Source organism: Microtus ochrogaster, chromosome 8, assembly GCF_000317375.1.
Source record: "Microtus ochrogaster isolate Prairie Vole_2 chromosome 8, MicOch1.0, whole genome shotgun sequence".
NCBI lineage: Eukaryota > Metazoa > Chordata > Mammalia > Rodentia > Cricetidae > Microtus > Microtus ochrogaster.
Window position 1 is genome coordinate 47255987 of NC_022015.1, and position 11072 is coordinate 47267058.

General features: G+C 45.0%; 1 protein-coding gene across 1 annotated transcript in view; it reads left to right on the forward strand.

Moving 5' to 3' along the window:
• The window catches only part of Prune2 (prune homolog 2), a 255447-nt gene that overhangs the window by 220767 nt on the left and 23608 nt on the right, over positions 1 to 11072 (forward strand). The window contains exons 12-14 of the mRNA XM_026781692.1: positions 3802 to 3975; positions 9309 to 9411; positions 9969 to 10100. Coding sequence (XP_026637493.1) covers positions 3802 to 3975; positions 9309 to 9411; positions 9969 to 10100 — 409 coding nt within the window. The remainder of the gene's footprint in view (positions 1 to 3801; positions 3976 to 9308; positions 9412 to 9968; positions 10101 to 11072) is intronic.

Genomic DNA, 11072 nt, shown 5'->3' on the forward strand with positions numbered 1-11072 from the left:
TCTTCTTCTTCTTCTTCTTCTTCTTCTTCTTCTTCTTCTTCTTCTTCTTCTTCTTCTTCTTCTTCTTCTTCTTCTTCTTCTTCTTCTTTTCCTTCCCCACACCCCTGCCATCCCCATGCTGGGCAATCATTCTGCTTCTGAACCATATCCCTTCCCCCTGTTTCTTAAATGATTCTTTTTTTATGTCAACGAGAAAGGAAGTAGATGGAAGCAGAGCGGTGTAACAGTTCCCAAATTCTGAAACATTAGGACTAACACCTCAAAAACAATATGGTCCTGAACTTTTATACCAAGTGAATAATCGTGCACCTTTGAACAAGAAACAATAGGAAAATGTGCATGGCTGTGCCTGTGTGTGTGCCAAGTGGGTGTGTGCCTGTGCAGACATCTCGGTTGCTTCGATGTTTTGGCATGTATGAATGGGGCTGCTCGTGAAGATTTCTATCTGAAAATACCCTCTCTGTTGGCTAATTGCAAAGGAGTTGGACTTTGTATTAATAGGAGCTTATTTACTAGAAACTTCCAAACTGTCTTTCAAAGATCCTGGAACATTTCTGTCCCTGCTGTCAACACATGAGCATCCCTAGTGTGCTGTATTCTCACGAGTTTGCTGCTTGTCAGTGTTTTGGATTTGGCCTTTGAAATACTAGTTTATTCATAGCAATAATTCACTATTGTGTCATCTTTAAAAATGCTCTGTTGATAAATGATGTCATACATCTTTTCTTATGCTTCCTTGGTGTCTATACCTCCACTGATGAGGTGACGTGTGCTCAGTTCTTTTGTGAGTCTGTGTGGATGTGTGGATATGCATGTGTGTGTGTGTGTGTGTGTGTGTGTGTGTGTGTGTGTGTGTGTTGCTAGGAACCGAACACAGCCCTGTTATAGTAGGAAAACACTCTCCTACTGAGGTACAACCCCCAACACCATTATACCACTTAATTGTTAATCAAATAGTTCCTTTTCTTATTAAGTCTTAAATATTTTTGTGTATTCCAGATAATAATCATTTAGCAGACTTGCACTCTATAAATACATTCTCCTCGTCTGTAGCTGCCTTCTTTTTCTCTTGGTGCTGTCTTTCATGGAGCATGTTGTCAACTTTAACACAGTCTAGTTTGTCAATTGCTTATTCCGTGAATTTAGTGTTATATCTAAAAAGTCACCAGTTGCAAACCCAGGCCTGGTGGCTCATACCTTCAGGCCCAGCTATTCAGGGGGCTGAGGTAGGAGACATGCTTGTGCCCATAAGCTCTACAGCAGCCCAGGTAGCGTGGCAAGCCCTAATAAAACAAGCAAACAAATACATACATATATAAATACCGTCTCTATGTCAAGGTCAGTTAGATTTTCTCTTACATTGTCCTCTGGGAGTTTTATGGCTTGCTCATTTTACATTAGGTATATGATCCAGTTTTAGCTAATATGTGAGTAGATACAGGTTTGAGTCTATATGTATCATGTATACATATATATTTGTGTAGACAGAAGCTTCTGTCCTGCCCAATCCTACAGCCGTTCAGTCCCAAAGAAACACAGAGACTTATATTAATTATAAATTGCAGGCTTATTACTAACTAGTTCCTACAACTTAAATTAGCCCATAATTCTTATCTCTATTCAGCCACATGGCTTAGTACCTTTTCTCAATAAGGCATTCTCATGTTGCTTCCTCTGCATCTAGCTGGTGACTGACTCTCTGCCTTTCCTCTTCCCAGAATTCTCTTAGTCTGGTCACCCCACCTATATTTCCTGCCTGGCTACTGGCCAATTAACATTTTATTAAACTAATACGAGTGACAAATCTTTACAGTGTACAAGAGCATTATCCCATGGCATGTGTGAGAAATATGTACATTATGTATATGTATACCGTGTATATGTCATGTGTATGTATATATCATGCAGAATTAATGTATATGTATATATATGATATAGATACATAACATCCCCTCACTATCACCCTACAGAGATTGCCAGGGATAAACTAGAGCAGGCTTGATTACCAAACATACTGTAGCAACTTTGGCAAGTGTTGAGTTCACTGAACCTTAGATGCATGGAAGTTCATGGAGGGTTTGGAGGGTCGTGAGTTTACTGATGTCAAGGGCACATGTGTACATGGACATCGGAATATATATTATGTCTGAGCCCAGAGTTCTTAGTTATCAGGGACAAGATGAAAAATATGGAGCCCAAGAAAGCTGGGATTAGTAGCTAAGTTTCCCAACCCAAGCAGAAGGAAAGAAGAAGGAAGAAGTGCCAGACAAATCAGTGGGTCTGCCCAGGTGACATGGTGCTTGATCAGAAGCCATGGTTTCTGCCTTCCATCCTTAACAAGCTGCTGAGTGCTTGGGACCATAGTGGAACCAAAATGAGCCAGGGCTGTGTGGGTGGTGTGGCTGTTACTATTGTCAAAGAAGGCCAGGCTGGCTTCCCAGCTGAACTATGGTTTCTGATTCCGAGTCCTGAGTAATTAGGTACTTGTGGGTGTTTAGTGACTGCCGAATCTTCCAGCAGGATGCAGTGCTGTGTTGTGTGTCCTTATAGACTATCTCTAGTCTCAAGAGCTTGCTCAAGCTTTCCTGCATTTACCCACTCACCTTCCTGGAGGTTGCATATTCTGAGGAGGTTTCTACGCTAACTGTGAGACATGTCAGTGAGGTGAATAGATGATTCGGACAGAGTTCCCTAGCCCCAGGAGCTCACGGGCTCTTCAGACTGGGAGTCTCATTCAAGGGACATCGGTAGTTTAGGATAGTTTGCAGAGGTGCAAGCATCCGCTGTATTTGTTGCTAGCTTTGTTACCAATATTCACATTGGTGTAATGTCCATTTTAACATCTACTGCCGTGCTGGTACCAGTGGGTGAGAGACACAGCCCTGCTGTCCTTGTCACTGTGACACCGGAGGGACTAAGGCAAAGAACAGTGTCACTTAAATGGTCTTTTCCCACAATGTGGAAATAAGAACAGCCTCATCTCGGAGTCACAGGGAAGGTAATAAATAATCTTTCCCTTCAGATTGTTCGGCACTGTGAAGAACACCCTTTGCTAAGGCTCATCAGTGCCTCTGTTAGAAATGTCTATAACTTGCAGCCTAGCCTTTTAGTGAACATGGTTATTATTTTGAATGCATAAGAATAAACTTTGACCAAAGAATACTCAGTGGGGTTTTATGTTGTTATTGTTGTTTCGTGAACCCAAAAGTTTCAAAGCTGTCAGGAAATTTCCAGTCTACAAAGTTGTTTGTTTCCCATACAGTGTATAATCTTTACTCTGGCATATTCTGGAACAATGCTTGGGACATATTATCGGCCTTCTGTACAAGCATGTGCCCTAGCTTCACAACAGTACAAGGGGTTTCATCCCTGTTCTTAGAGTCTTACAACAGATCGAAGAGGTAGTATCATTAAGTAAAGGCGCTCAAATACTCCCAGCAACCAGCCGGCAACCAGGGGAGATGGCCTCAGCAAGCTAAAGGTGTCTTTCTGGTCCTGATTTATCACCCTACCAGAAAGAGCTATAGTGTTTAACCTGTCTGACCAAGGATGAGTTGGTACCAGAACTCTAACCTCGACTGTTCCTGCTTCAACATGTGCTTAGGAGAGGAGTTGGTTCTTCCCTCAGTCTGTAAGGTAGGTGTTGTATGGCCAGGCTGCTGTCCGACTCTAACGAACCGTTCCTAGCGCGCAGCTCCAGCCGGTGACTCTGTAGGAGGAGGTGGCTTCCAGTCCGCTCTCTAGCCTGCTTCTCCTGTGGAAGTCTTGCTGCTTCAGTCCCGCTCTGTGCTTCCCTTCCAGAAGACGCCACAGCCAACAAAAGCTCTGGTCAGGAGTCGGAGTCTATTCCAGAGTACACAGCCGAAGAGGAGCGAGAAGACAACCGGCTGTGGAGAACGGTGGTGATTGGAGAGCAGGAGCAGCGGATTGACATGAAGGTCATTGAACCCTACAGGAGAGTCATTTCTCACGGAGGTACTCAAGATCTGTGCGAGTCTGGGGGATGGGGAGAGCATCGGGAAACAAATGTGGGGTTCAACTGAATTCTCGGCGTGTAGAATGTGGTCATTAGGAAGACTGCAGCCCTGGAGGGGCGTCCAGTCCCCTTCAGAGGCTCCAGCTCATCTTTTTAGACTCAGCCCCGTAGTTATTTCCACTGCCGAAAGTTTATTCTCCTGCCAGCCACGTTACATTCGGGACGGTCAAAAGATAACCATGGTCAGAAACCTTTGTTTTAGCAAGAGACCCAGAAGAGGGGAAAGTGTGTTTACCTGGGAACTCCAGGCACATGTGTAGCGTTGATTAAATTGGAGACTCAGAACAAAGGTCAGATGAACACAGGCATTGCGTTGAGTGTTGTTGACTTCAGAAAACATCACTGGCCGTTTGACTTGTCTGCTGCATGCATCGCTTTCCTGCGGTCTTGAGGCCTCTCTCCACCTAGCCATCCAAGAAAAGATGCAAGCTCACAAGGCAGCTGTTGCTGTTAATGCCCTCTCTGTCCTTATGAGAATTAGGAAGTAAGTGTGAGTTTGTTTCTCAGTGCTGGGGCTTGGAACCGGGGGCTTGCGTACGCTATGCGGAGGCTTTCCCACCGAACCGTACCCCCACCCCTTCTTAATACTGCATCAGATCAGTAGCATTTGCCTTCTAGTATGCACACAAGGATCGTGGTCACCCCTTCCTCTCCCAGTAGATCTCTCGCCTTCCTTTCTATGCCCCGCTCTCTCCCATGAGCACCCAGGCTACCCAAGGCAACTGATTGACAGACAAAAGAATACCCTTGGGATCCCTTGACCACGACTTCTGTATTTCCTGCCTTACTGCGGAATCTGGAATGGCAGCATGGCCCTGTGGCAGCTGTCGTGGGCAGCAGTAGGACCCTGTGGGAGGACTCTCTCCCTTAGCCCTTTGAAATGAAGTCTAGCAAAGCTTGTGGAGACCGACAGAAAACTGTAAAGTCAGCCCCTCGCTGGGACGAGAACAGAGCCCAAGCCCTCCTCCAGTGTTCATAGACGGCATGCTTCGTGGTGCCCCTCTAGTGTTTTTGGTTTGCTTGCTTTGGGGTAGTAAAAAGCAAACAAACAAACCTTATGAAGATTGACTATAAAAGTAGCCTGTGCTTTCTCTAAAATTTGTGGGAAATATAGAAAAGTTCACCAGGGTAAATCAAAGTCACATGGTGATGGTGTCTGCACGTTTACCCTTAGCTCTTTGCCTTAGAGTGGGCCCACAGTTCCGCTGTCACCATGAGGCCAAACTCCCTCTTGATAGCTTAATACAGTCACCTCTTGGTTTTTTTTCAAGTTCAGTCAAATCAAATGGTTTGGGTGACCTGGTGTCCAAGCCATTGGAATCAGACTGAGTGGTCGCCAGGAGTACACTGGTGGGCAGGACTGTCTCTGCCTGCCACGGTCTTTTTAACGTCCATCTGTGACCTCATGGGAACCTGGTTTGCTGAGCTCCATCCCCGCCACCTCCTTCCCTTGGCCCTTGTTCCTCTCCACACAGTATGTTGTGTGCTTTTGGTCTCTGTCTGAATGACTGCCAGTTTGTGTGGAAGAGAAAACGTTCCTCTTCTTTCCCTGACTCTGCCTCGGTGTTCTTCCACCACCCAACTGCATGAATACGCCTCTGGCTGCACCCTCGGCCCCCTACCAAGAAGACACCTCCTCCTACATGCTGGCCAGCTTTTGTGCTCTTAAGTAAAAATCACTCGGATGTTACTTCTGAATTTGACAAAGCTCAGTCTTCCGTGTGAGACAGTCACATCACTCTGGTACCCAAGCATCTCAGCTGCCAACCAAGCTTGTCAGCCTGGCTTCTGGTGAGCATGTCAGAACGGACAACACACTGAGCACGAGTCTCACTTCAGTGCTCCGTACTGCTCTGAAGATGTTTCCTGTCAGCCCCAAAGGAGCTCCTGGTGGGGTTCAGTGTGGGAAATGCAAGAGGGAAGCCATCAAATGCTTGAAGAAACCGGGCCACAGTCAGATGCTGCCCAGTGGTCAGAGTTGTGTTTGTAATCCACTCTTCAGATTTGGTGACCTTAGCACACGTCAGAAGCTGAGTTTGGGGTCGCTGTTCTTGGTACCTCCCCTAACTGTCTCTTGCCTCAGTTACTCATCAGTTGCAAGCAGCAGATTGTGATGATGCCAATGTTCATATCCTGTGGTCCCATGAGCAATATTCTTTTTAAAAAGAGCAAAAAGGATGATGGCTGGTTTTACCTAGCCAATGTCATGGGGTCAGGTGGAAGCCAGAACTGAAAGTTTTCAAACTTAAAACTGAGAATAAGCTCACCGAATACCCAAGAGCAATTGTACCGAAGGATGCTAACAAGGAGTTTCCTCTCTTGTTCTCTTTTTACTTCTCTTATTTCACTCTAGGAGACTCAGGTAACCTTCCCTGCACTGTTGCTGGACAAAAGAGCCCGGAAAGAATGAGCAGAAGAGTTGCTGGCTGATGTGTGTGTGTGAGCGCGCGCGTGCGTGTTCTGTTCTTGCACCTGTGACACCCTTCCTTCTCTCTCCATTCCATTTGCTGGCCAGCAAACTGTGTCACATCTCTTTCATGCCTCTTGTGTCACCTCAGGTAAGGTCTGCCATCTGTGCTCCCTAGGGCCCCAGGAGGCTCCACGGTGGGATTGCTGACATGCCCCCCACCATGCATCCCACGCCCACCTCTTGCTTAATGAGAACAAAGTCTGACCAATTAAATATTTAAACCAACCAAACTCCAAGCCAGGTTCGTGATCCCAGCTACTTGAGAGCCTGAGGTGGGGGGTTCTAAATTTAGGGCTTTCCTAGGCTATAGAGCAATTCAAGGACAACCCGGGCAACGTATTGAGACCCTGACTCAAAAATAACAGTGAATCAACGGCAGTACACTGCCAAAGCCTGCATAGACTTGGCTGCAATCCCCGGTACAAACAGGCAGACACACCAAATTCATATGAACTGTGCTGTTACCAACAGGCAACTTTCTCTGAAAAGTCGCGTTATTTGAGGATAGTTGAGTGGTTAGCTGGTCCTCAAAAAAGCGTCTGCACAGAGGACTAAAAAGCAAAGTTTCTCACCCTAGTTATAGCTCTTGCCCAATAAATTTTGTTGTTTTATTTTGTTTATTTTTTGTTTCGTGGTTGTTATTTGACATAGGACCTACCTATGAGCTAGCTGCTCACTCACCAGTGAACAGGTTTCCAAATGTATCCAAATCCTCACTTCAGAGATTCTGTTCACAATCTGGGGGACACTTTCACAGGGCAAGCCTTTTCTTCTACTGCCTTTCTTGAATCGCCTCCCTTCCTCTTCTTTCCTTTTGTTTTTGCCCCATCTCTTCCTGCAGCTCCTCTACCCCAAGTGCCGGAGCTGCTTTCGTTTGTAAAGTTCAGCATCTGTTGTACAAAGCTAATCCCTCACTTAGACAGTGGTCCCTGTTTGTGTCTTTGTTAGACTGCAGTGCACTCCGGCACTTTGAGCGCGCTAACATTTCTTAGGAATCTTAACTGAATAGTCGTGAGCGCAATGATTCTGACTCCACAGCCGACAACTGCGTTCGGAGAGATGTGCTCATGCTGGGTTTCCCGCTAGGACTGTGGTGTTGACTCTCTTGTGTTGGACGCTTGTGTTGTCCTGTGCTGTCTGAATTGCGTGTCTTCATGTCGGCTCTCTTCTACATCCCTCGTAGATTTCCATTTACTTGTGAGTCCTCAGAAACAAGAACTCCTGACTTAAAATGTCTGCATTGAGGTTTCCTTCCTGTTAACTTTCTAAAAAGAAGCCGGTGGACGGTGGCACTGGAGCAGGGACGTCCAGCTGAGGGGATACTGGCTCACAGATGTACTGCACCGAATGCAATATTAACATAGGTCGCATTTTATGAGATACGTGGCATTAAACACCCCCAAATTAGTCACACTCACCATTGGATGTATTTTTAGCCCCGTTCTCTCTGCTTTATTGGTGATAGAGTCATAATGGGTGTCTTTGGACAGCTTATTAAACTGCTCCTCAAGAGGGAGCCATCCAAATCTACCGCCAACATTTTCCTGCGGTGTCACTGCCAAAGCCATAGTCATAGCTCTGAAAGGAAAATGAAACACACTGAATTCTGGGAGAATGAGGTCAGGGTTAGGACCACTCTTGTCCTGCTCTGCTCAGAGCTCCAAGGGTATCACTATATAATGACTGTGAACTCGGAACAATACGATGTAAAGACAGGTATGTAGATTGCAGATATTTAATGGGCTGGTAAGGTGGCTCAGCTGCCTGCTGACATGTGTTTCATGTCCAGAACTCCTACGGTCGAAGGAGAGAACTGACTTCCAAAAGTTGTCCACTGGCCTCTATAAGGTGTGCCAGGAAACATGTTTATACATACATCATCCGCTCAAACACTAAAAAAAATATAAATTCATAAATAAGAAAAATAAGTTTAACTAGGGTCCCGTGGTATGCGCCTGTACTCCAGCTACTCTGGAAGCCGAAGCATAAGGATTGCAAGTGTAAAGATCACTGTCTTGAGATGTGTCTTTCTCTATACTCCCTGACTTTCAGAGTCTGAGTAGTGCATTGACTTGCATTTCACAGATCCTGTTTTTCTCAGCCCCACCTGCAAACAGCACCTTCCACCTCCCACCCCCTCATCCAGAAATGATTCTCAGGTTTTCCCAAACACACATGTCTTCTTCATAGGGCCCAAGAGAATTTAGGAAGGCCCCCTTTTTCAGTTCACCGATTTCTCTACGATGTGAGACTGGGAACTCTGTGCTGTCATTCTGGGCCTGGCAGGAAGTTACCATGTGTTCCTGAACTTCCTGTTATAGCCAGAGAATCCAGGATCACCACAGTCAAATGAGTAGGCCTGGAAATCAAAATAAAGGTATCTTGCATGCCTCCTACTGGGTCCTGGTTATTGGAGTGTGCGGGTCTGGGACTGAATTGCAATTCACTGACTAAATTGTCACAGTCCAACTAAATCTTAAAGACCCACTGTGGGTCTAATAGAACTGCTGTCTCAGCCATCCAAATGAAATTTTACATAAATTAGCTTTTTATAAATTAGTATTGTTTAAGTTAGGGACTTATGAGTCCATGTGTTGTCTATATAAACATGTTAACCACTAGAAGATAAGTACATGTGTATATACGTACAGAACATCCCTCAGCATGATTACTCGTTTCATGATATATCTCGTTTATATGCGCGCACACAGTGGACAAGGCATCAGATTTCTCTTCTTAGGAGCAATATGACCTTGTTTTGGGATTTCATTCAGTTACACATATCTTTTTATTTGTCCCCAGGATACTATGGGGACGGCCTGAATGCCATCATTGTGTTTGCTGCCTGTTTTCTGCCAGACAGCAGCCGGGCGGATTACCACTATGTCATGGAAAACCTTTTCCTGTGAGTGGTGATTGGGTTGGCATCCGTGGGCATGTGATGGCTGATAAAGGGTCTTTAATTGCACGAGTACATGGCATAGCCCATCCGAAGCCTTCCATAAGAAGCCGGTAGTATTTCCGTCAAGGAGCCTTGCTCTAGGGGACTTGTCTGTAGAATAGTGGGAGAAGAAAATGAGTGGAGTCTCAACTTTGCTTAAAACTTTTCTAACGTTTCCTTTGGGCAAAGGATTGTTTTGTTTCTGATAGCATGTTCTCAGTGACGGGAAACTGCCCTCACTGACCTTTGCCCTCCTTTAATCTGAGTTGCCCGTAATGTTTGATAACATTGCTGACATTTTTTATGTCACCTTTCAAAGCCACGTATTTCTCTAGGGTGGCCGCATGCATACACACAAAAGGGCAATGCTGACGCATTGTTCTCAAGAGAAAGAGATAACGCGCACCCCTACCCTTCAATGTCATTCACCCTATAATTTGAATGTCACTTAATTATGGTGTCATTAGAATGAAATCTTTCATGTGGGAACTGAAAATGTTTCTCTTCCTTCCTCTGATCAGATATGTAATAAGTACCTTAGAGCTGATGGTGGCTGAAGACTACATGATTGTGTATTTGAATGGTGCGACTCCCAGGCGGAAAATGCCAGGGCTAGGCTGGATGAAGAAATGTTACCAGATGATTGACAGACGGTACGTGGGCACCACTGTTTAGTCACTGTTTTGACTCCTCACTGGCTCTCGCATCTAATATTCTTCTACTCTATATAATACAGTTGTGTCTTAGAGAGAGCAGGTTACCCACACATGAGGTGGTAAGTTGTAAAAATATTGCGCAAAGTATCACGTGATGCCTAAGGCTAAGCAAAGCAAACCCTCCCTAGATTTTTCAGACTGTTAACCCTGAATCTGGCAGATCTAGTCCACTCTAGACTGTAGGCGTGCAACTTGATGGACAAACCTAGGTTCCTATGAGCCTTCAGTGGTGTCATGTGACCTAACTACTGTTTTATGTGTTAGGGCAGCCGTTTTCATCCTGTGGGTTGCAACCATCAAAAGACACATCTTTCTGACGATCTTAGGAACTGAGATGCTGCTCCTCTCTAAAATTAGTGTTATGGAGTAGCAACAAAAATAACTGTGGTTGTGGGTCACCACAATATGAGGAACTGTATTGTTGGGAGTCACAGCACTAGAAAGGTTGAACCACCACTGCACTAGGGTTTTGACAGTTTACAAACTGTTGTATTCCTATTTCAGTATTTGCATCAGTTCAAGGTGTCTACTAAGCCAGCACTGCCTTTGTGTGCCCATTCCTCAAAATCCTTATCTCTCTACTCAGACAAACTTTATTGTCATATATATGAAAATTAAAATAGTAAAACTAATAATTTATGCCATATATTATACCCCCTTAGACTAGGCTTCTTTCATAATGCCATGAGAGTGATTGTTACATTTAATTAAAATTTGTTTTATGATCCAACATAATAAGGTAGCATTGTTGTTTTTTTTTAAATTTATTTATTTATTAAGGATTTCTGCCTCCTCCCCGCCACCGCCTCCCCTTTCCCTCCCCCTCCCCCTATCAAGTCCCTCTCCCTCATCAGCTTGAAGAGCAATCAGGGTTCCCTGACCTGTGGGAAGTCCAAGGACTGCCCACCT